This window comes from Lynx canadensis, chromosome D3, assembly GCF_007474595.2.
Source record: "Lynx canadensis isolate LIC74 chromosome D3, mLynCan4.pri.v2, whole genome shotgun sequence".
Taxonomy (NCBI): Eukaryota; Metazoa; Chordata; class Mammalia; order Carnivora; family Felidae; genus Lynx; species Lynx canadensis.
In genome coordinates, this window is record NC_044314.2 from 835,675 (window position 1) to 862,650 (window position 26,976).

General features: G+C 43.2%; 1 protein-coding gene across 1 annotated transcript in view; it reads right to left on the reverse strand.

The window, feature by feature from the left end:
* ATP9B (ATPase phospholipid transporting 9B (putative)) overlaps positions 1-26,976 on the reverse strand; it is a 204,428-nt gene that overhangs the window by 123,173 nt on the left and 54,279 nt on the right. Inside the window, exons 6-7 of the mRNA XM_030336998.1 lie at positions 15,778-15,836; positions 4,902-4,953 (exon numbers count right to left, since the gene is read on the reverse strand). Of these exons, the coding sequence (XP_030192858.1) occupies positions 4,902-4,953; positions 15,778-15,836 (111 nt within the window). The remainder of the gene's footprint in view (positions 1-4,901; positions 4,954-15,777; positions 15,837-26,976) is intronic.

A 26,976-nucleotide genomic window follows, 5' to 3' on the forward strand; every position in this document is an offset into this window, starting at 1 on the left:
TCTGCATGAAATTTTTAAGCCAGTGGGAAGATGAATAGCACCAAGAGAGAATGTGGACGAGCACAGTGTCATTTACCTACCCCTGGCCCACTAACAGGTGACAGCTGAGCTAGTGAAATATGTCCCAAACACTTAAACTATAATGTCATCACTTAGGAGACAAGTGAAAAAGATATTGGCATTTATAAGAGATTGATGAAAATTAGTTCCAAAGCATTAATTTCTCTTAATACCACTAAAAGAATTGTGTGCATTCAGGAGATATTTGATCTGAATTAAGAAAGTGATGAAGCAATTGATTAATTGGGATTTAAGCCATCAGTCCCCAGATCCATCAACAGCTTCATCTGCATTCTAAACAATCAAGCCGGCAGCCCAGGGACCGTCCAGTGTTAGTCCCTGGTCACTACACCACAGACAGGCCCCCTGAGCTGTGCTGACAAACACAAGCTTTACCTGGCCAAGCCCGGACACACCATGGAGACCGAAGACTTGTCCACGGGCTAGGGCTGGAAGGTTTTTATTATAACAGACAACCTACTATCAGATTCTTCTGAACTGACACTGCAAAGTAATAAAATAGTATCAATGGCGTCAGTAGATACACAAAAAATTCTGAATAGGTGTACTTTCAAAAATGAGATGATTACAAAAACTTAAAGTAATTACTTAAAGTCATAGAAACAGAGCTTCCAAAGAAATTCTAAGAATTCCTGAGAATTCTTGATTTAAAGCAATATTACGACACACATCTTATCCAGCTGGGAAGCTCCTGGGTCCATTTTACAAAAAGAAGAAAAACAGCAAGAAATAACAATCTGACATTTTAATATCTGCATTATCTATAGTTAGCGATGGTTTTAACAATTTGTGTGATAGGAAAAATAATAAAACTAAGGAATATAACAGAACTGTATGCTTAAACAGACTACAGTAAGGTCCTAACTCAGATCCATTAATAACCTTCCAGGAATATGTGAAACAATAAAGAATTTAGCATAATGCATATTAATTGTGTCCATTTTTCTGGGGAACAAGTTGATTAATTCCTAAGATTCTCAAAGACATCCAGGACCTCCACAATATGAAGTACCATTACACCACAGTGGGCAATTGTCCCTACAACACGAAATGCAACGGAAAAGGAGAGGCAAAGAAAATGTTTTTACAACATCATCAATCCTGGGGCGCCCGGGTGGTTCAGTCGGCGTCCGACTTCAGCTCAGGTCACGATCTCACGGTTCATGGGTCCGCGCCCCACGTCAGGCTCTGTGCTGACGGCTCGGAGCCTGGAACCTGCTTCGGATTCTGGGTCTCCCTCTCTTTCTAGCCCTCCCCTGCTCATGCTCTCTCTCTTTCAAAAACGAATAAACGTTAAAAAAAAAAAAATTAAAACATCATCAATCTAGATATAATGTTCTTCATCCAAAGCTAATAAAGAGTATCTCATTTTGCCTAATGCTCTAATATTCTACCTATGTTCTGCTGCCTAAACAATGATACAGTGAAAACATCATTCAGAGGCTGAAGCACTTCTAAAAATGCTGTTAGTCATGTGATCATCAACAAGACCCTCAGATTTCCTCCTCTGAAAAATAAACGTTTCTCATTATCTTCCAGCTTCAAAGTGCTGGCTTTTCTTCACCTTTTATCTCCCAACACAAACTGTATAATCTATTTCTCTTAAGTTATTTATCTAAACACCATTTCCATATTTAGGACAGTATTCTTTTGTTTTGTTTTGTTTATTTTGAGAGAGAGACCACAAGAGCGTGTGTGCTAACAGGGGAGGAGCAGAGAGAGAGGGAGACACAGAACCCCAAGCAGGCTCCACACTGTCAGCACAGAGCCCAGAGGCAGGGCTTGATCCCACGACCATGAGATCACGACCTGAACCGAAACCAAGAGTCGGACCCCGACCCAACTGAGCCACCCAGGAGCCCCTAGGTTAACGTTCTTATTCTCATATATTATTTCCACCGCAAACATTCAAAGGGTAATTAGTATAAAAGCATCTCTCAGGGTCGCCTGGGTGACTCAGTCGGTTAAGCGTCCAACTTCGGCTCAGGTCACGATCTTGCAGTTTGTGGGTTCGAACCCCGGGTCGGGCTCTGTGCTGACAGCTCAAACATCTCTCAGACTTGAATAAACGTTAAAAGAAAAAATTGAAGGGGCGCCTGGGTGGCGCAGTCGGTTAAGCGTCCGACTTCAGCCAGGTCACGATCTCGCGGTCCGTGAGTTCGAGCCCCGCGTCGGGCTCTGGGCTGATGGCTCAGAGCCTGGAGCCTGTTTCCGATTCTGTGTCTCCCTCTCTCTCTGTCCCTCCCCCGTTCATGCTCTGTCTCTCTCTGTCCCAAAAATAAATAAACGTTGAAAAAAAAAAAAATTTTTAAAAAAAAGAAAAAATTGAAGAAAAAAAAAAAGCATCTCTCAGGCACAAATGTTTCTGCTATTCATTATATTAAATACATTTAGAAACAAAGACAAACCATAAGTAGATGATGTAAACAGGGATGGCAGTGTAAGAATGTCCGAAAATCCATTTCTCCATAACTACAATGAGAACATCAGTAAAAACTGTCAAAGGCAACCCTTTCAGAACTCTGGGGAATGATCAAAGACTTGCGACAGTCCCAGGTGCATCTGTTTCAGAAACACGGCTAAACTGAGCCGAGAGTCAGCTGGGGAGTGTCGTGATTTCTCCCATTTCCAAACCCTCCCCCCTCCACCCCACGGCTCCACAGTAGCTGAGAAAACGGGCAGCCCCTGACGGGGGCCAATCACAGCTGGGGCCCTTCGAACCCACGCCCTGCGAACTGTCATCACCTGACAAGCAGGGCTCGCCTGGACGTGACCCGACCCGGAGCCCATTCACTGACGACAGCACTTTCCCTGGGCTGTGGGTCAAGACCCGTCAGCGGCAGGTGTCTGACGTCACGGCTCCCTCGGGTGGTGACAAAACTGGTAAACACTAAGCTAACCAGAAAACTGAAAGAACACTGGGAAAATCAGATGACCTGAAGGAGGCTCTGAAAATTCCCATCACATTCCTGGGAGTCTAGAAGCCAGCGGCCCGTGCGGAGCTGCACACGCGCCCAGGAAACCCTGAAAGGCCGTAACCTCACGCCCGGTGACACGATCAAGAAGCAAAGGCGTGGGCAGAGCCGTCACCCGCCTGCCCCGGCTGCAGGAGTTAAGGGGACACAGGCTACCGTAAAAGGTAAACCTGGCGGCTGGGGCACTCAAACAGCTCGCTCTCTCCGAGTCACTTGGTCAGGGGAGGGGAGGGGGCTCAATCCCGCAGGCCTCCGTGAACCCCGGCTGGCGGCTTCAACACGCAGCTCCCGAGACGACCCCGGCCACGGCGGCGGAGCCGGCACTGGGAAGACAAGGGTCCAAGGCTACAAAGGAGGTTGAGGCCAGGCCTGGAAGCAGCCCACGTGGCTGCCAGCCGTCCTCCTTCGGCCAGACACCAGGGCACAGCCCCATCACACTGGGCAGGAAAGGGGCCTGGCTGTGTTTCTGCGAAGACAGGGAAACGGACCGAAGAGCCGCTCCCCGGTCCGCTGGCGGGGAGAACCAGACCGCAGGAAGGAACACACAATAAGGTAAACGGATCAAGTGTACGTGCCCAGGAGAAGCAGCCGCACTCTGGCGTCAACGGCAGCCTCGCGTTACAACGTAAATAACCGTAACTACAGTGGGTGAGAAAACATTTTCTTTCTCGGGACTTAAAATGTCCCTTTAAAAAAAAGCTGTTTACATATGAAGAAAACCCTAAGCTAACAACTCTAGCACCTGGCTTGATCTCAGGGTCGTTGAGTTCAAGCCCCACGCTGGCTGCAGAAATTACTTAAGTAAATAAACTTAAAAGAAAGTTGTTGGGGCATGGCTCAGTGGGTGGAGCATGCCAACTCCATCTCGGGAATGTAAGTTCGAGCCCCCCGTTTGATATAGAGATTACTTAGAAAGAAAAGGAAGAAAAAGAAAAGAAAAAGAACAACTAAATTAACAACTCTAAAATTTAACTTTGTCCTTTCTAGGTTTCACACTACAAATAATACATATGCTGAGCTTCCTAGAAAAATACTGCTCATTTATTCAACAAAGTCAGAAATGTGAGACAGAAGGACCTTGGGCATTACTTGAGAGGCCTCCCATCGTTTCAGATACGATGAAACGGTGTGTGACCACGTGGCTGGCGCGCGTGATTCAGAACTGGCCGGAGCAGACCAGGCTTCAGGTCTCCTGATTCCCAGCGTACAGGTTTCCCCCTCGACCGCATGAGGCTGCCATCTCCTTAGCCCTTTTCCACCTGCTTCTGACTGGGGAAAGCTCAGTCACAGAAATAATCATTTACCCTGTGAAGCGCCTTCAACTAAGCTTCAGACCTAAGCAACGGTCTGCTTCCTCTCAGGATCCCCCTACACATCTTCTAACCATATTATCTATATAATCACAGTACTACTGGCAAGGTATGTCCATCCACACGACTGCTTAGAAGGGAACAAAACAGTCTTGCTCCCTTTGGATCCTACGTGACAAGTATTGCCTGGCACACAGGAAGTGGTCAATACGTGTTTGCTGAATTAACAACACTGCAAATACAGAACGGCAATCAGATTTCAAGCAACATTATTTAATTACTTACATATCAATACAAGTGTGAATGAAAACACTCATTTGATATAAAGGTTGTGATAGGATTATCTTTTGTTAATAAACATAAATAGTAAAGATCGTGTGAAATATCAGCAGTTAAATGTGATTTAGAATTAATGAATTTAATGTATTACCATTCAAAGAAAACTTTTCTGTAAGAATAAGTTTTTATCTTTCAAAATGAAAATCAAACTCCTAAAATACTAAATGATCAGCAATTTAAATACACATAGAAATACCTGCTTTTTCTGACGTCCTCAGAAATACCATGTCCGATGGAATTCTTTGATTCTGCAGAGAGTAATATAAAATACTAATTATACATATGCAAGTTTATAAAGTAACACCATTCCATTACAAAGTAGAAATAGCTAGCAGAAACTATCTAAAAAAATGTTATAATAAAATTTATACTGAAGCAATTAACATTAATGATTTGTATAACAATTTGTATAATTGATATTCAAATTCATTTTTTAGTTAGACTTTTTACCATTTTTCCCTATTAACAAACCATGAAAATAGCATTTGTGAAGACCTGAAACCTACTCCATTTCTGAAAAGTGTTACATATTGCCTTTTCTTTGGCCTCTTTCTTATCTGAACTTGTGCATACAAGACAGAAGTTTCTGCCCTAGAAAAAGTTATGTCCTCCCTATTAGACTAAAAAACCCTGGGAAGGGAGGGTAGGGTTCCAAGGCCTAACACAAAACAGAAAATACCATAAATAAACTATTTACTACATATTATAAATAAATGTACTACCGAGCAAACAAACGAAACCCCCACAAATTTGACAGAGATTCTTTTATAAAGCAGAAAAGGACAAAATCTCAAAAGTACTATATAGCATATAAAAACTTTTACAAGAATTCACTATTAATACATTTATTTAATCATTGCTAACCATTCTATCAATTAGGAAAGCTGTATCAAACTAAGAAAAATATATAGTAAAGAACATTTCACATAACATCCTAAAGTACTTATATTTTTTGAGACCTGATAAAGTAGAGGAAGCAAGCAATACAAGCAAAGCGAGCAGGCAATACAAACAAACAGAAGTTGTTAGGCTGAGAACACCGCGCTGTGGGATAAAGCTGTCAAGTACTGAGATCTAAAGAAGTCTTAGGTCAAAAAGGAAATCACGATGGAAGTCAGAAGATATTTTTAGCTGAACGATAAAAATGCAACACAGCAGAGCGTATGGAACCGTGCTCCCAATGCCAAAGGGAAACGTTAAGAGGAAAATGTATACAGTTAAATGCACACAATGGAGAAGGGAAGCTAAGAATAGAATCTGAATATCCACTTGAAAGCAGGGTGACAAAAGCCAATGAGCCCCAAACGAGGTACAAGGATGTAAGCAAATACAAAGCAAAAATTAATGACACAGAAAACAAGTATATATATATGTATGTATATATATATATATATGTATATATATATGTAATGATCAGCAAGAAAGTTTTTTTTAAATATGTGCATTTCAGTAAAAAGAAAAGCAAATGTTAGACTATAACTAATAAAAGATGCAGAGCAAGTCAAGTTCTGTAAACGAAAAAACTATCAAACATTACTGAGAGAAGTTAAACAAAACCTACGTAACACAGAACACATCCTGTACCAAAATCAGAACACAAAGATGTCAGGTGGCCATCAACTGATCTAACACAAACCCAATGAAAATCTTAACACGTTTTTTGGGAGGAACTGACAGATATTCCCAGTATTTACCGGGAAATACAAAGGCCGAGAATGAACAAGACAAATGTGAGAAACAAGGAGGCTGAGTCTACGGTATAATAAAACTAAAGTATCAGACTAGAGCAATTACAACAAAACGGTTTTCCACCTCGACAGACACTTCTACTGACATACACGCAGAGACAACAGAAGGCTGGCCCACGTGTTCATGAACACCAGGTTAACGAGAAAGGTGCCACTGCAGACCAATAAGGAAAAGTGTTGAGAAACAGATATCTACAGAAGATGATGGGAAAGAATACCAAATTTCTGTAACAGTCAAAACATAAAAATCTATCCCGAGTGAATCTATCCCGAATGAATTTCTAAATGTCAAAGTCAAAGCGATAAAGCTCCTAAAATACAGAATATTTTGACAATTTTTTGGTAGGGTCCCTACCAAACCTAACAAGACTCCTCCTCACAATCAAAAATTTTAAAAACCAACCAACCAAACAAAAACCCAATTAACTATAAATGAGAAGATTAATAAAATAGACTTCATCAAAATTAAGAATATCTGTTTAACAAAGCACACCAGGGAGGAAAATATTATTTGCAACATTATCACTAATAAGAGACCCCCCAACCGGAATACCTAAAGGCCTAAAACCTGATAAGAAAAGAAAAGATAACTTAGAAGAAAAATAGCAAATGATTTCAATAGGCTCTTCCCAAACAAGAAAGGTATCCAAAGGCATATGAAAAGGTATGCAATTTTGTTACTCTTCAAGGAAATGCATATTAAAACCATCACTACCACACACATACTGGAAATGCAAAATGCACAGGGTTGACAATGCCAAGTGTTGACAAACACGTGAAGCATCCGGAACTCTTACGCACTGCACCGCCCACTAGAGGAGAACGTGGTACACTGCCTTGCAAGGTTACTTGCAGTATCCACTAAAGTGGAGTATATGTATCCCCCATGCCCTGCAATCCCACTCCTTAGGCATATATACACTAGCACTGTGTGCACAATTATCACTTCTAACAGGCAAAACTAAAAGCTGCCCAGATATGCACTAACGGTAGGATGGACAAAGGGCACACTGCGTAACAACGAGAAGAGCAAACCATGAACACACAACAAAATGGAAGAATCTCACTGGCAGTACCGGATCAAAAAAGCACCCACCCAAATACATCCCCCATCCCACTCCACCAGGTGCCCCTGCTAAGCTGATTCTTAACAATAATTTTGTTTGTAAGTATTTTATTCTTTTTAATGCTACTGTAATGGAATTTTTTCCCTTAATTTCACTTCAGGCCATTACTCTTTAGTCCCTTACCCTGTTTTATTTTCTGTGAAGCACTCATAAAGAGTGTTAAACAATCATGGATACTTTTTATTTTTCCCTCCCTTCAAGACTATGAGCAACACAGGAGCAGAGACCCGTGTTTTCTTAACATCATAGACCCTGGTACGATGTACAACTGTTCCTCCGACCATCACCCATTCAGGATATCTGGTTTGTGATTTTTGGCAATTATGAATGATACAGGCATAAACATTCATGGATGGCCTTTTGTGCCAATTCAAATTAACATTTCTCTGTGATAAGAGGTCCAAGAGTTCAACCGCTGGGCCATACCACAGTTGCATATTAAATTTTTTAAGAGACTGTCTATTGATTTTCTAGGGTAAGTGTAACATTTGATGTTCCCACTAGAAATGTATGAGTGGCCTTTCTTCACATCGTTGCTAGCACCTGGTGTTGTTACCAGTTTTCATTGTAGCCGCTGTGCTGTGTGTGCACGGAGACGTCACGGTGCGGTCACTTGCATTCACAGATTACTGATGACGCTGGGTACCCTCTCCTGCTCATTCTCCAGCTATAATCTTCTTGGAGACACATCTCCTCCGTCTTCAGTTCGCTTTCTCACTTGATTCTTCGTACTGCTGGGTTTTCACATACTCTAGATACACAAATCTATCAGCCATGTGGTTTACAGACGTCTCCTTCTGGGCCTTTTAGCCTGTTTTCATCGTAGTCACGTGTTCTTTCACAAGCACAAATCCTTTATCTTAATGAGATGCAACTTATCGTTATTTTTCTTCTCCGCATCATGCTTTTGGCATCAAGTCTAAACACCAGTGTCCTACCCTAGATTTGGAGTATTCTCTCCGATGTTTTTCTTCCGAAGTTTCACACTTACACATTTTTCACTTGAAGTCATGATCCATTTTGATTTAATACCTCTATAATGTGTAACATTCAGATTGGGTTCGTTTTTTTAAACCCTGGACGTCCACTAGTTCCAGCTCATTGGTTGAAAGGCCAACCTTTCTCCATTTTAATTGCTTTTGCACTTTGTCAAAACTCACTTGAGCATTTTGGGTGTATCTATTTCTGGGTTCTCCAGAATGTTCCACCGATCTCGATTTCTCCCCTTCCTACACGCTGGGCTCGGTCATGCGCCTCAACACCAGGAAGTCACCCTTCTCGCGTTATTCTCCTCACCAGCACTGCTTTGCTATCTCAGCCTTCACAAATGGCTTTCACAATAAGCTTATTTTGTATGTAAAAAATGAACACAAAAAAACAAAATCTTGCTGAGATTTTAATGGAAATTATATTAAACCTATATTCAATTTGAGGAAAACTGGAATATTCCAATCCAAATCCACAGTATCTTTGATTACTTTCATGAACACACTGTCATTTTCAGTCATACCTAAGATTTAGTTTTCATAGTAGTGATTTATTATAAAGCGACTTTATTTTTAATTTGTTTCCACATGTTGGAAATGGGATTGGTATTTGAGTGGTGATCTTATAATCAGCCACTTTGCTAAATCTACTCATTATCATTAGTTCCAGGAGGTTTTCATAGATTTGTTGGGATTGTCCACACACACAATCATGTCATCTGCAAATAGGGACATTTTTTATTTCTTCCTCTCCAACCTGAATTCCTTTCATTTGCTTTACCTGCCTTATTCTACGTGGCTAGAAATGTTAGTCGAGTTAAGACTGGTAGGAGCATGGGTGCCTGGGTGGCTCAGTCAGTTAAGTGTCTGACTTTGGCTCAGGTCATGGTCTTGCAGTTTGTGAGTTCAAGCCCCGCATTGGGTTCTATGCTGACAGCTCGGAGCCTGGAGCCTGCTCCGGATTGTGTCTCCCTCTCTCTCTGCCCCTCCCCGACTCACACTGTCTGTCTGTCTGTCTGTCTGTCTGTCTCTCTCTCAAGAAATTAAAAAAAAAAAAAATTTAAAAAAATTAAAAAAAAAAAAACAGTGGTAAGAGCAAACATCCTGGACTTACTCCCAATCTGAAAGGAGAGGCATTCAGACTTTCACCATTAAGTGTGATCTTGACTAGACATATTTATAGGTGCTTTTTAATTAACTGTTTAATCCAGGCTGTGGAGAGTTTTTATTATGACTGTGTGTTGGATTTACCCAAATGTTTTTCCTACATCAACTGATATTTTTTTTTTTTTTTTTTAGTTTGTTAACAGGGTAGACTACATCTGGTGCTTTTAGAACGCTGAACCAGCCTTAGATACTCGGAATAACGTCCACTCTGTCCTGATGTGCCGTTTTTCTCTATACTGCTGATATCCATCGGCAACTGTTTTCCTAAGGATGTCTGTGTGTATATGCACATTATTTGTAGTTTTCTTTTGCTGTACTGTCTTGTGTTGGTATGAGCGTAACACTGGACTCCTAATGCTCCATCCATCCTCCACTATTTTCTGGAAACTACCATGCAAAAATGATGCAAAGTCTTCTTTAAAGGTTTCAAGGAGTTCTTCAGTGGAAACATCTGGACTTAGATACTTCCTTCTCAGAGATTTTATGTTTTTTAACAACTGCGGTTTAGGGGCGCCTGGGTGGCGCAGTCGGTTGAGCGTCCGACTTCAGCCAGGTCACGATCTCGCGGTCGGTGAGTTCGAGCCCCGCGTCGGGCTCTGGGCTGATGGCTCAGAGCCTGGAGCCTGTTTCCGATTCTGTGTCTCCCTCTCTCTCTGCCCCTCCCCCGTTCATGCTCTGTCTCTCTCTGTCCCAAAAATAAATAAATGTTGAAAAAAAAAAAATTTTTAAAAAAACAACTGCAGTTTATCACAGGTATGACACGCATTTTCTATTCATCGGTGCCAGCCTCAAAGCAATTTCCTCTCATCCCCATCGCAGTCCCCATCGCAGTCACTGAAACACCGATGGTAACGTCATTTTTATTTGTTTTAATTTTATTTATGTAATCTTTACACCCCCAAGATCAAGAGTCACACACACTTCCGACTGGACCAGCCAGCCGCCCCTTTCTCAGAGATTTTAAATTACTAACTCCACTTCCTTACTGTTTGTAGAACCATCACATTACCTGTTCCATTTTGACTGTTTTGATGGTTTGTGGTTTCGGAAGAAGTGGTCCCTTTCGTCGAAGCTGGTGTGCTAGGGAGCGTACAGCTCTCGGTGGGAATCCGTGATTCTCCTTTCGATGGCCTGGGATCAGCAGTAATGTCCCCTGTGTCACTACGGAGACTGGTGACTTGTGTCACTGCTCTTCATTTTTATCACTCCTGGGAGAGGTTTATCGGTTTTATTAATTTGTCTAGAAGAACCAGCTTTTGCTTTCACTGATTTACTGTCTTGTTTCACTGACCTGCTCTTATATTTACTTCCTTCCGCATACATTGCTTTAATTCTGCTCTTCTAGTCTCCTGAGCCAGGGACTCAGACCGTTAACTTGAGACTTTGACGTCCTTCTAACGTAGGTGTTGACGACTACAAAATTCCCACTCAGCACCGCCGCACGTGCATACCATGTATTTTGAATGTTGAAATTCCACTTTCACACAGTTGCATTTTGTTTCCTAGATTCCATACTTAAAGTACACTGTTTACTTTTCACCTATTTTAGAGTTCTCCTGTTGTCTTTCTGTTGTCAATTTCTAATTTGACTCTACCATGATGAAACAACACGCTGTATGATTTCAAATTCTTTTCATTTTCTTGAGGTTTCTTTTATGGATCTGCTTTAACTGGTGCATGTTGAAACTTGATGCGACTTGAAATAAATGTGTGTCTTCCTACTGTCGGGTAGAGCGGCCTGCATTTGTCAGTCAGATCTCGCTGGCAGACTCAGTGGGGATCTTCTCTGTCAGTGCCGACGCTTGGCCCACCACTTCTGTCTGATGCTCAGAGGGTGGGGCTGAAGTTCTCACTCAGAACTGTGGATCTTTTTCCTTTGTTCAGGTCCAACAATTTTTGATTTGTGTATTCTGTGGTTCTGTTGTCTGGTGAGTACAACTTCAGGACCGTCTCGTCTTCCTGATGGATAACTCTGTTAATATTACGTGAGGTCTCCCCATCTCTAATAATTTTCTTTGCTCTGAGCTATCCTTCACTGGATATTAACTCAGCCCCTCCTACTTCCGATTAATTTTATGCGATGTGTACCTTTTCCATTCTTTTACCTCCTTTTATCCTACCCGTGTCACTGGATTTGAATTCCTTGTGAGAAGCGCATGGCTGGGCCTCCTTTCTTCATCCACTCTGCCTGTCTCTGGATTGGTATATTTAGACGGTTCACAATGAACATGAATTACTGACACATTACAGAAGTCTGCATTTTATGATCTGTTTTCTGTTGTCAGGATTCCCCTGGTATTCACTCCTCCGTTTCTAATTTCTTGCCTTCTGGTGTGTTACCTGAAACCTGTTCAGGAGCCCATCTTAGTTTATTTACAGCATCTCAGACTGTCTCCCTCTGCATAGTTTTTGTCGTGTCTGTTCTGGGTATTAAAATATACATTGTAATACTTGGTAAAATTGTTGAAAATACTTATTAAATTGCATTACCTTAAAAAAATAGGATAAAGAAACTGTCTTTCAATTCAGCTGTGCAAAAAAAGAAGATATTCTTTTCTTGCTCATTTTGGTTGAGTAGAAGAAGGACTCAACAACAGTGTCAACTTCGATCCTGCTTGTGTCCTCTGGATCCTTCCCAAACACTCGGGCTTCAGAGTCGGGTGTTAGGACCCGGACAGTGACCTGGACAACCCTCAACTCTTAAAAGTCTCTTGTTACAAACAGTTACCTGCCTGACACATTCCTCAAGTATTAATATTTAAATTGACATGTCTGTCTAAAATTTTAGATACTTCTTAGGAGGGTTGGTTCCTTGTTCAGCCAGGAGACAACAACTGCCCTGCGTGCATAACCCGACCCTGACTCTGAATGGATCTAGCCTACCGCTTTCCAAGTGTACATCAAAGAGATGCTGCTCCTGGGAGGGGTTGAGGCTGGAGAACTGGGAGTTTACACCCAGATCCATCTGGCGTTGAAGCCCACATCTCCCCTTGCCCACTGCGCCCGGCTGCTGCTCTCCCGTGAGTTGCACGACTCCCAGCATCTGCAGCACCGGGCCAAACTCGATCAGCGTACCTCAGATATCTACACAATGACTATCCATATACGAAGTGTAATTCCACATCAGGATACAGAATTAGAAGAGCTACCCTCCAACGTAACATCCACCAAGGAAGTATCCAAGGATTGATTTCTACGTAGCAATATGGTCAAATAACAGAGAAGTAACTTTCTGGTTAGTGACAGGTATTTCCAGAATCCTTAAATAAAAAGTAAAAAGACAAAACCATTTGCTACCGTATCATTGCCATTTCCTTATGACGGTTAGTCAGTCAGTAAGACAAAAACTTTTATCCCTAAAAAAGCCACAAAGTTGGTTTAACAAATATAAATTCACTACTAAAGGGGCGCCTGGGTGGCGCAGTCGGTTAAGCGTCCGACTTCAGCCAGGTCACGATCTCGCGGTCCGTGAGTTCGAGCCCCGCGTCGGGCTCTGGGCTGATGGCTCGGAGCCTGGAGCCTGTTTCCGATTCTGTGTCTCCCTCTCTCTCTGCCCCTCCCCCTATTCATGCTCTGTCTCTCTCTGTCCCAAAAATAAATAAAACGTTGAAAAAAAAAAAATTTAAAAAAAAAATAAATAAATAAATTCACTACTAAAAACTTATCACTTCATAGCAATTATGAGAAATTTTGTCTCAAGACTCTAACTATTCAAGTTTTTTAAGTAACTAAAATATGTGGAAAATTTTTATGTGAAAGTAGGTGTAAAATTGGCAATGTAAAAAAACTAAATCAGGTACAGGTGTCACCCCTATTTTTTAGTGTGTAACATTTCCTGAAGATGAGTGAAAATATTTTAGAAGTTCTTCCTGTAGCTCTGCTACCGAATCTCTCAACATCAGGGTAGAGAAGGGGCCGTACACATGCTTGTGTAATAATACCAATCTGGTGTTGGGAGCGCCACCCACACTGCTCTGCCCGTGGAACGCTGCAGGGACACCCACACTGCGCTACCCGTGGAACACCGCAGTGACAGAACAGAAGATGGGCAGCTACCCCATTACCGTAAAACCTTTTCCTGGATGTCGACAAAGGCCCATGTCCCTCATCCGTCTCTCACAGATGGAGAATACACCTGGGAGGCCAGAGAGAGGCCCAAGGGGAACGCCCCCACGTTGATCTCGACGTCCACCTTCACATCCATCCACAGGACAGAAGAGGTGAGCACACACAACGTGGCCAAGAAGGACTCACGCTACTCAGTAAAAATGGGAGCACTGAAGAGCGCAACAGTCCATCAACTCTGGCAGGAGAGGGAAGGAGAACGTGAATAACAAGAGAGCAAAGGAAATGAGACACGGAGCAATGACAAGGCCAAGCGGTGCTCCCCGATCCACAGAGACTCTCTCTGCTCCCTAAACACCACCATCAACACCACGCAGCCTCTTGAGAAGGAAACAAGACGCGACGGGTGTCACTGCCGGCACAGGTCCCAGCCCGCAATCCATGCTGCTGGCTACCCACTTTTGTCCCGACGGGCCACCGGGAGCTGCCCTGTGGAGGACCCCCAGCCTTCCCACCTTGTGGCCGGGAACGAAGGCGGCCTCCTTCCGGCCAAAAGCTCATGGAACCAAGGCCCTGAACCTGCCAACAAGCCCCCACGAGCTGGAGGCGATGGCCACCTGGCTGACTACAGCCCTGAGAGGGACCCGGAGCGAGGACCCAGGTGCCTGACCACAGAAAGGGTGAGGTATTGGACACTGGCAGCTGACTCTCATTTGGCTCAGTCATCTGTCATCAGCATTTACCCTACAGAAGCGCGAAGAGGTGTGTGTATAAGGATATGCACACAGCGCTTTGTAAGAGGAGGACAAAGACACCATCTGAAAATCTAACCGCGGATCAAAGCTAGTGACTTACAACGTCCACATGACCAAACACTACACACACGAGTTGCAAATCAGTATGTTCAATTTTAATCCTTTTTGTGAAATCAAACAAGCAGACCTCAAAACATGGCCGATGTAGAGATGAAAGCAGCAAGAGAAAGCCCACTCTGGTCTTGAGGAGAAAGGCCTTTTGGTACTCAACCCCTCCACAACATGGCTCAGGCTGGGTGCGTGGCCCGGGTGCCAGCTGGCACCGAGGGCTCAGACTGCTCTTGTAAGAGGCCTTATTACAACTTTTCCTGCGACACTTTTTAAAAGTTGTTCTAAGGGCGCCCGGGTGGCTCAACCAGTTGAGCTTCTGACTTCGGCTCAGGTCACGATCTCGCCGTTCGTGAGTTCGAGCCCTGCGTCGGGCTCTGTGTTGACGGCTCGGAGCCTGGAGCCTGCTTCGGATTCTGTCTCCTCTCTGCCCCTCCCCTGCTCATACTCTGTCTCTGTCTCTCTCTCAAAAATCATTAAAAATTGTTTTAAAAATAAAATAAAAGTTGTCCTAGAGCCTTTGAAAAAAACAGAGAGGCTACCTGCTCAGTGGCCATTACTCAGGGATGTGGGCAGAAGCACCCCCCCACAGGAAGTCAGCTCACCCCAGGCCGCTGGCAGCTTCCGCCACTGACACTGACAGGCTTTCTGCGCGGCTGCCGCCTCCACAGACCTGAGCCGTTTCTTCCCGATATTCTCTGACTTCCATGGACCCTCCCTTCTTTAAGGTACATTCTAAACCGTAAGAATATGCAATTCTTATGTGTAATATATCTATCTATAATAGGAAGTTTTAGAAAACGAGACATATTCTATTATAAACAGGTTCTAACTAATACAGTTTTTTCATCAAATGAAATAATTCTAGTAATACAATATTAAGCAGTTAACACAGGTCTTGTTTTTAGACAAGATATGATTTCACCTGCACACAATGAAATGTACTGAAGCAAAAACAAACTAGATTTTTCTTCATATATATCCTACCTTATAAAAGATGTTAAGACTTAAAATAACTGTCTCATACAATTTCCTTTAGATTCAAAGTTACTGCAATCAGGCTAAATGTTAATCACCGGCATACACACGTCTAAAATATATTAAAAATGCATCAACCTTTTCCACTATGATGAGGTCTCCAACTTGTATGTCTGAACTCTTAACTTGCACTTTACCTTAAAGAAAAGAAGAAGTATAATCAACTCAAGGAAAAACAGCACACCAAGTTAAAATTTCAATTAGCAAATAATACTCCAGAAATAACTTTTGGGGTGGAAAAACACTAGAAATTGATCTGTACTTATACTTTCAAAATAAATTGATTACACAGTCACCAAAAATGAACTTCTCTTAGCTCCCAAATACGAACAGGTAACTGTCCCCAGTAAAAGACGTGGGGTACGGGAGAGGGCTCCAACCGGCATGTTCTTCCCAAATCCACCATTGTTTCAGGTCTGGGTCCAGTACTGACCATCAGAATAGCACTCAAGATGACTTAATGAGTGAATAACAGGAAGATGTATCCTTGTATTAACATTGTAAATGGCACTGATGGACACAGAACTGACAACAGAAGCAAAGAAAATGATGTATAAAATCACTGACATTTCAGAACTGATAACTGATACCGATACAGTTGACAGCTTTATTACAAACAGTGATTCATCCACGTGATACAGTGTGTAAATTCTTAGATTATTTGTATCATATCCAGTCTCCAATAAGCACCTATAAAACTTAACATATAAGCCTCTAAGACAAAGTTAACATCACGCAGAGTAGATGAAATGTTGAATACACAATTTGAGACACCCTTCTACATAAGTAATGAAACTTACTCAAGTTCTCTCTCTCCCTGGGACTCCGAACCCTTCCCCTTCTCTCCTGCCCTCCCTCCTCCACCTCCCCCTCCCTCTGTCAATCTCCCTTTTAGAACTAGCAACAGCCTTGTGGATCTATTTTTACCTTTTCGTGACCACCGTTTTTAACATGGGGAAAGGCCTGTCTTTACATTCGATTTATTCTGAAAGCTAACAGGACAGGAGGTAAGCCCACATCACATTATCAAAAACTTAACATTACCAGTCATACTACTGACTTTTCGACCACGTTCAACTTAGTACAAACTTATTTCCTAATTACTTCTTAAAGCAGCTCAGTTTCAAGAGTACCGCAACTGTTCCTAAAGATACGTTTTGAGGATATCCAGAAGTTTTGTATTTTATTTTTCTACATTCCTCAATTATACAGTAAGCACATAAGGAATGGAACTATTGGGGGAAGCTATATTTTATTCATATTATAAAACAGCAATGTTTGGGGGTGCCTGGGCGGCTCAGATGGTTGAGTATCTGATTTCGGTTCAGGTCACGATCTCACGGTTCGTGAACTCAAGCCCTGTGTCGAGCTCTGTGCCGACAGCGTGGAGCCTGTTTGGGATTCTCTCTCTCTCTGTCCATCCCCCACTCGCACATGTGGTCTCTCAAAACTAAATAAACATTAAAAACAAAAAAAAGACGATTCTGGCATCTTTTATTAAAAAAAAAATAAAATAGAGCACCAACGTTCTTTAGCATTACTGTGAAACAAATCTTCAGATACCTTCATAACTGGTAAGTACATCTACTGATAGTCAGAAAGTATACTTACAGAAGAATGTCTACTTTAGTTACTTTTTCATTTGGCCCCTTCAAGCTTCTTGTCTGTACTCCCACTGTTATGTTTTCTACAGCTAAGCACCAGGCAGTAAACGTTACCATACTGATCTCATTATTACTGAGTATTATTCAAAAGAATTCCTGTCTTATCACTTAATTTTATTTTCTCTCCTACTATCCATTCCACTGTTCCTTCTGCTTTTCTATATTCTCTGTAATAGACCCATTTAGAAAGCAGAGAAAGAAACAGCCATAATCATAAGATGGAATAAATGTAGTAAATAATTTTTAAATATTTTGAAACAGAAAATATATCCTTTTCTGACTCCGCGATCATGGTCTTACATTTCTGAGGAAGAGGTACCATTCTGTCACATCACAGACACAGTTTATATTTAATAGCCTTTAATTTTTAGGTATTGTGCAGTGATTTTCATTCATTTCTACGGAGCTTCCTTGCAAGTACATGTTTAAAGAAAACAGGTGATGGTAAAATGCAGTGCAGAAATTCTTGTGTTACTAATACAACAAAATGAACAAACACACGACAAGGCTATCGTGTCAAATCGGTACAGCAATCTGCCTCCAAGTGCACATTTCTAAACGCAAAGAATTGGTCAAACTGTTCAGTAGCTCTTGGTTCTCTAGGAATCTTCATCTGGGTGCAGGGGGCTGTCTGTACTTCCTGCATAGCCTCAGTCCCATGAACTCACAGCCTTCTTTCCCTTTCGCCAAGAACAGCTGGAGCTTTAGTATTAATAAGATACTAATTCTCCCTTAAATTTATCTTTAGACTCAATGCAATCCCAATCAAAATCCCAGCAGGGATTTTTGATTTGAATATTTTACAGAAATTGACAAGCTGATTCTAAAAGTCATATCGAAATCCACAGGACCTACACTAGACAAACAACTCTGAAAACAAAAAAACAAAGTTGAAAGGAAAACACTACCTGACCTCGAGAATTATTCTCAAGACACAGTAATCAAAAAAGAATGATGTCAGCATGAGAACAGACCAACAGATGGGTGGAGTGGAAGAGAGAGTCCAGAAATAAAGCCACACATAAAAGACAAAGTATACGGCACCGCAGTGAGACAAAGATCACCTTTTCAATCAACGGTGCGGGAAACATTTGGAGATCCACATACAAAAACAGCCCTTACTGGTACCAGTACAAAGGCTTACTCAAAATAGATACACATAGTGCAAATCCCTCTAGAAGAAGAAACACAGGAGAAACTTAACAGAAAATCTCTGTGAACTTGAGTTAGGCCAAGAGTTCTTAGGGCACCAAAAGCACAACCATAAAAGAAAAAACTGGTGAATCAGACTTCATCAACTGGAACATTACAGGGGCCACGAACAGTGCAAAAGCGTTAAGGCCACGGAATCGGCAGCTGACAAACAGCTGGACTCAGGTGTAAAAGGGAGGAAGCTAGAAAGACAGAAAGGGTGCCCGGCTCGCTCCAGGACAAGTGGCCTCCAGGCCCCGGTTGAAAAACCACCACCACGTGACAGGGACTGCAGAGGGAGAGGCGCCCCGGGGAAGAGCCAGGCTCTTCTCAGGGGGGATCAAGAAGGCTCAGCTGGGGGCATCGGCAGGTGGAAGCCTGAGGCACAGATGTACGGAGCCCCAAGGTGACGAAGGGCGACGGCGCCATCGGAGGCTGTCCTAGGTCAGTGAGGGAAACGCGGACGAAGGCCCCGTGAAGCCAGTCCCAGAGCACACAAGCCAGGGCTCTGCTCAGGCTGGGGGGCCCCGGGGACTCCCGCTGAAGGTGGGTGGGGCACGGGCACGGAGGACCCGGATGTGCAAGGGCAGGAGCTATCCTTCCCGAGACACAGGCTGGGGACAAACGTGGGAACAAAATGGGCCACGCCCTACCCGCAGGAACCTCACCTAAAGCCCAGGAGATGAAATACATCCACATAGGAACTGTATTGACTACAGCCTAGGAAATTAAAGAAAAAAAAGGAAATCCTGCTGTTTCGGGGTAAGGGTTAGAGAGCATCTTGCGGCAGGTAACCAACTTTTACTCTTAAACTTTCACCAGCAATAATCAAAGTATTTTTAAAAAACACTCTTTAGCAATTAAAAAAAAAACAAAACGGGGGAGGGGCCAAGATGGCGCAGCACCATGGAAGTTCTTTTGTGCATCTCTCGTCCCTGAAAGGCAGCCAGATCAACACCAAGCCATCCCGCACGCCTAGAAAACTGATCTGAGGATTAACACAATTTGCACAACCTGAACCACAGAACTCGGCAGGTACGTGGTGCGGAGAGAGGAGCCGTGGAGGGCAGAGAGCTCTCGAAGAGAGGACGGAGATGGGGGGCAGGGTACTGGAAACCCCCACCCCCCGAAAGCAGCTGGAGAGAAAAGAGAAAGAGTGGCGGAATCAAAAAAAAGTAAGATGCTCAAGTTAAACACAAATTTTTCTTCTTATTCTATCAGGAAACAAAGTATGAGATAGCTTTAGAAAGAATATGGAAATAACGAAATATCGTGGTAAGACACAGAGATGAGACACTGAATGTTATTCACTGGACCCCTTCCCTTCTAACATGGTCTCACTATCTGAAACAGTCTACCGTCCAAATACCAACGAAGAGCCCAAAATTTCCGGAAGAGACCATGCAGACAGACTTGCAGCCAACCAACGTACACGCTTTGCTGCAGCGAATGCAGAAATAAGCATCAATAGCAAATGACTACCTTCACGAAATAAAGATTTTGTAGGAAAGTATGCGGGTTTAAAAACTTGCTAAGTATCTCACTCTTAAATATTTTATCAAGCAACAAATACAAATGAAAATTATGTGGTCTCACTATAGACAAGATACTTCAAAGTCTTGGTTAAGCCTGCTGGTGTCTGCCTAAGAGAAATTCCCAACCTCTGTTTTCTGTGGTTAGAAAGACTTTTTACACCTCTACCAAATGTTAAAATACAAAGTACTGTTAACACCAACGGCTCATAATTAACAAGTTCTAAGACTCTCAATCACGAAAACCAGAAACCTGACGAGAAAGCAGGCACCTGCAAATGTACAAAAATCCCAATGCCCCGCGATTCTGTATGGTTATGTTACCGCTAAAAGGGAGATGAACTAAATATGGCTCAAAATCGTCCCTAGTCTCTCATTTCCTCTAGATTTTCGCTCATCCCACGGCAGTTTCTTGCTGCACAAACACTCCCAGCGTGGAGACTAACATCGGGCCCTTGGTACAAGAGAGAAGAAACCACAGGTGAGGATAGTGAGCAACCACGAGCCTGTTCATGAGGGTTCGATGTCACTGGTCTAATTCACGAGAAGAGAATCTCCAAATAATGAGAAAAGAAAAATAACTGAGGAAGGGAGGGAAAGATTCTAAGACGCTGGAACATGCCGAAAAGGAACATTATTTAAAACTGGAATGGAGCTGGCACGGAGATCTGGATGAACCTGGAGAACTCAAGGCAAAGAATGGGGCCCAAAGAAATCTGACACATTTCTCAAAGGTCTGAGAAAGGAACTTTATTACTTTTTTTTTTAAGTTTATTTATTTATTTATTTTGAGAGAGAGAAAAGGGGAGGGGCAGAGTAAGGGGGAGAGAGAGAATTCCAAGCAGGCTCCACATCACATTGCCAGCACAGAACCTGACGTGGGGCTCGATCCCACAAACCATGAGATCACAACCTGAGCTGAAGTTGGATGCTCAACTGACTGAATAACCCAGGTGCCCTTTTAGTCTTTTTTATTTTTTAGTTTTTTTTTTTTCAAGTTTATTTTGAAAGCATACTGATCTGGGGGGGGGGGGGCCACAGAGGGAGGGAAGAGAAAATCCCAAACAGGCTCCATGATGTCACCCTGAACTCATGAACCCTGAGATCATGACCTGACCTGAAATCAAGGGTCAGACGTTTAACCAACTGAGCAACCCAGGTGCCTCTGGAAAAAGAACTTTAATAACATTAAAAACTGGTTTTAAAGGAACTAACTAACCATTTGCAGTAAAAAAAGAAGACAGGTCCCTTCTCCATGGAATAGACACCTGAAATGTGAAATTGCAAATGGAGGGAGACATCAGCTATGAAAAATGAAAACACAGAAATATTACTGTAGGGAAATTAAGATATTCACACTAGGGTTGAACAGCCTTTCTAGGATTAAAGTAAAAACCACAAAGGAAAACAAGGTTTGCATACATAAAAATTATAAACTTATCTACATCTAAAAGAGAAAGATAGGGGCGCCTGGGTGGCTCAGTCGGGTAAGCATCCAACTTCAGCTCAGGTTGTGATCTCAGGGTTTGTGTGTTCGAGCCCTGTTTCAGGCTCTGTGCTGACAGCTCAGAGCCTGGAGCCTGCTTCGGATTCTGTGTCTCCCTCTCTCTCTGCCCCTCCCCTGCCCACGCTCTGTCTCTCTCTGTCTCTCTCTCTCTCTCTCTCTCAAAAATAAATAAACAGTAAAAAACAAATTTTAAAGAAAAAGATAAAAAATGAGTCAAACAAGATAAAAATATTTGTCACGTGATAAGCTTCTCTTAGAGAAATTCTGAAAAGGTAGAAATGGACGTATGAAGAAAGACGAGTAAACTCGTATAAAAGATCACAATAAGCAAGGAAATGTAAAAAGGTAAGCAGCAAGCAAATCACAAGGAGAGTATTTTTCACCAGTCAAGGCAGCAAGTTAAACCCAATGCTGTACCTGACGCGAGCAAGGAAGCTGGGGGGGAGGCGCGAGCGGGCACACTGGAGTGCGAACAGGCCTAGGGCTGTCATATTTGCTCTGGAAACCCCTCATTTACTTAAGTCATCCATCGTCTGAGATCCTGCCAGGTGCCAACAACCTCGGAACCTTCAGGGAAAACAGCCGCACGAACACAGAGCAGAGGACCCAGGAGCACAGCGACCAGCACAGTAACAGCCGCTACCAGAGGGAGGGGGCGGGGTGCTGGCGACACACACACCGCCACACGACTCCACCTGTGCCAAGGTACGTCGTGTTAGCCGGCGTTTCTTGTTACTTTCACGTATTCCGGGCCCCAATCTCCAAACAATGTGATAAAAGACTCGTGGCGCACCAAGGCCACAAAGAAATGAATTCACACAGATCCTCCCAGGATGAGCTGAGAAAGCACGACGGGTCACGCACAGCCGGTCCCGAAGCTATGAATCTGCTCCTGTGTATCCGTCCCCCCCCCCCCCCCCACCGCCCCCGAGCGGACCCACGTCCACCACGCGCAGCCACAGAGGGCAGAGCAGATAAGATCATGAATCTCAGCTGCTGATCGTGTCCGACCTACAACAACCTACGACAACCTACGACAACCGACCGATGGAGACCTACCATACAGATCTGACAGATGGAGAGCCGCTACTAGACGGCACACCTGTAGTAATGTATCCAGAACATTCTTGAACGGATACTTCCCAAACGCTGCTCAGCCCACAGATGCTGAAAACCACCCAAGATGAACGGGAAGCACCGAGCAGGCTCCGACCTCGTGAGAAAAGACGTACCGTTCTACTTGACCTGCACCATCACAGAAGTGGACGAACGAGGGATGGCACGTGAATAAGAAGGAAAGTCACCGATGCCTCTCTGAGCAGCAGCTGCAGAAACCCACTCCGATGACTTCTGAGTTCATCAGCTCCTAAGCAATTTCTGATGGGAAAATTTAGCCAACATTTGAGAGTACTATTTAAAAGAAACCCAACTATCTGAAGACATGACTGTCACAAAAGGGACTCCTTTTGCCAAGCGGAAGATGCAGTAACCCAAGAAACCAGTTACATGTTAGGACGTGCCTGGGGAAGTGTGCATTGCCCACAGACAGTGTGTAAAATGCACTAAAGAGGGATTTTTTTTTTTTATTTTTTTTTTTTTAAATTTTTTTTTTTTCAATGTTTATTTATTTTTGGGACAGAGAGAGACAGAGCATGAACGGGGGAGGGGCAGAGTGAGAGGGAGACACAGAATCGGAAACAGGCTCCAGACTCCGAGCCATCAGCCCGGAGCCTGACGCGGGGCTCGAACTCACGGACCGCGAGATCGTGACCTGGCTGAAGTCGGACGCTTAACCGACTGCGCCACCCAGGCGCCCCTTTATGTAAGAGGGATTTTTAAACAGAGATCTTTCAAGAAAACATTACTCACAAACAGTAAATTTCACTAAAAGATGATAAAATTTTAATAGGTATTTCATGATTTTTTATGTAAAAATAACAGTAAGAATTTTAACAAGTATGTGACAACAGTGTTGACAAAAGAATCAAAGATGCTAGAATACACAGGAAGAAAGAACACTGTCTCAGCGGGTCAAGTTCCTTTCTGGCAAGGAAACTGGAACACAAGAAACACCTAAATATGTGAGCGTTCTCTCTGACAACTACACACGCACACAATGTACACAAGTTCAAAGACAACAGACTTTCTTCTCTCTTTCATATGTCTAACACGTTGAACAACAGAATGCCATAACCATTACAAGAAACAGGTAAGAGCCACTGGAAATCAGTCATCACCAAGTGTAAAGAGAAGCCACAGCCCAGAATCAATTCCCGATCATTTCTAAAGCTCCACATTAGCTTTAGGTGTGCATGTGGAATACACAGTAATAGTGGGTGACGTGATACAGTCCTACTGAGATTTGATGGTTGATTAAAACAAAAGCAAGTAAACAAAAACCTCTGAGTTTATCCTATCTGCTAGAATACTACAGGAGCTCTTTCAAAACCACAGTCCAGGACTCACTCGTGTTTGAATCCCCGGAGGGGATCACAGTGCCGACCACAGTGAGTACTAAGTATCTGGAACTGAATCGTGAACCAGCCAGCAGAATGATTACAGCCCAGGATGCAATTTATACACCTCTCTGGAGCAAGAGGTTAAAAAAAAAAAAAAAAAAATAGCACTGATCCCAAGAAACCAAAAGCAGAATGACCCCACAATTCAAATTCCTCATCAGGGATTTCTGAAAAGCTGCCAACAATTTCATTTTCTCCTCCTTAACTCTGACGGGTGCTATCCATTAGGAGAGAACCATGAATCATAAAGCAGGTCACAAACAAGGAGAAAGCAAAGAACGGAGCAGAAACAGACGTGGAAAATTCCCACATGACAAGACAGCCTCTCAAGCAGCAAAGTGTGCAGTTGGCTAAAGATCACCCGGTGTCGACTGAGCTCGTGCACCAGTTAAAATACTCTCTGCTTCTAACAAAGTACCCTCAAGATCCGAGCATACTTAAAAGTGGTCGTGGCTTTCCTTTTCAAAAGAAAAAATAGAGCAGGGAACATCTTCCCAGAGTATTTCTATAAGAATGTGTGTAAGAACTCCAAATACAAAATTCAAATACTGTAAATACGATAAACACGATAAGACGAACCGCAGTTCAGTCACATAAGGAAGGAGCCATCAATGCCATTCAAAGAACAGATAACCTATGAAATGCTACAAATTAAGGAGATGAGCACAGAATATTCTTCCCAAGAAAACAAGTTTCAGACTAGCCAAGGAGCATTTTTTACATTTTTACGTGCATTTTTCACATTCTAGATTTTACGCATCAATCATTTGCATCAGAATAACGAGCCACAGAGCAACGTACAACCCACAGAACAGCCACATGAAGTCGGAGGGGGCTGGGCTCACACAGCCGCTCCACCGAAGCTGCAGGGACTCGGGGCAGATCCCTGAGCGGCGGCCTCAGGCCCCTCCCCTGTAAGGTGGAGAGAACACCAACCTACCTAGGATGGCAGTGATGCAAATGAGCAAGTCACCTGACACAGATCACAGAGGAGGAAGTCAGAGATAGCCACACCGTTACCATCTACGAGTAAAACGTCCTTTCAAACAGGACCAATGGTCGTCAATTTTGTGTAAAAAGGTAAATCTCCATTTGTATTTGAAATAAACCCACTGACAATTATTTTTAAGATCTTCTGAGTTCGAGTATCATAGAAGTGTAAAAGCCCTAATTACTAGTATGCCTTCATCAACTGTTTTTACTATTTTTAGGCGACAGTGACATAACATAAAATCAGCCATTGTAAGTGAGTACTACAACGGCACGGGGTACATTCACGGTGTTGTGCGACCCACTCTATCAGGTTCAAATACATTTTCCTCACCACAAAAGGATGCGTCAACCCACTAAGCAGTGCCCCCCACAACCTGCTTTCAGTTCCAGTAAGCTACCTGTTCCCATACTTCACACAGATGACGTCATACAGTCCGTGACCTTTTGTGTCTGATTTCTCTCACACGGCTTTTTCGAGGTTCACTCATGTTGTATCAGTATTAATTTTTACGGTTGAATGATACTCCAACGTGAGAAAACGGCACAATTTGTTTATCCACTCACGCGCCGATGGACATTTGGGTTGTTCTCCCCCACTGGCGATCATAAAGGGCGCTGCATGAACGTGGCTGCATGTGTATTTGCTCGAGTGCCTGTTTTCAATTCTACAGGCATTTGGGAACATCCGAATTTCTCCTTCACTCGTGAATGGGACACACAATTCTTGGCTGACAGTTTTTTCTTTTGTCATTTTAAAAACGTCATCCACCTCCTGTCCTCCACAGGCTCTTACCCTAGAGGCCTTGTGTGTGACAAGCTGTCTCTTCCTTGCTGCTTTCAGAACATTCTCTTTGTCCTCGGGTTTGAACTGTCTGATTACAACGTCTCGGTGTGGATTCTCTGCGTTTGTCCTTCTAGGGATTCACGGAATTTCCTGAACGTGTAGATTCATGTCTCTTAACAAATCTGGGAAGTTAACGGCCATTATTCCTTCAAACTTTCTCCCCGCCCTCTCCCTCTACGACTCCCACGACTCCCAATGCACGCACATTAGCGCATTTAGTGCTGCCCCCAAGTCTCTACCTAACTTTCCTCGTTCTTCTTTCCACGTCTCAGAATGGATCATCTCACGTGATCTAGGTTCAGGGTCAGGGATTCTTTCTCCCGGCCACTTAAATTTGCCACTGAAACTCTCGAGTGAGTTCTTCTTGCAATTTATTATAATTTTTGGCACCAGAATTTCTCTTGGCTTCCTTTTTATCATTTCTATACCTTTACCGATCTTCTGTTTAATACAGTACATTGTTCTCCTGATGTCTCTTAACATTTTTCAGTTGTCTCCTTTAGCTCCGTGAGCATACTTATGGCAGGTGAGTTAGATTTTTGTCCAGTAAGTCCAGAATCTGGGCCTCCTCAGGGACAGCTTCTGTTCCTTTCTTCTATGACTGGGCCACATGGTTTCTCTGCATGCTTCATAATTTCCTGTGGAAACCTGTACATTTTGACTATTATAATCTGGTAACTCGGGAAATCAGTCACGTCCTCCTCTTCTGGGTTTCTTTTGTTGCTCAGTATATGCTGTAGCCGTGCACGTTTAGTGACTTTTCTAGAACTGTTTTGTAAAAAAGTGTGTATTCCTCGTCATGTGTGGTCTGTGAAGTCTTTCAGTCAGTGTTTTGAAAAAGATTTCCCTGCAAGGGGAGGGGGTGAGATTAAGAAAGAAAAGGAGGGATGATGGAGGGAAGAAGGAATGAGAGGGGGAGGAAGAAAGGGAGGAAGGGTGAAGGACAGGAGACAGGGAGAGGGAGGGAGGGAGAGAGGGAAGGAGGGAGGGAGAGAGGGAGGGAGGGAGAGAGGGAGGGAAGGAGGAA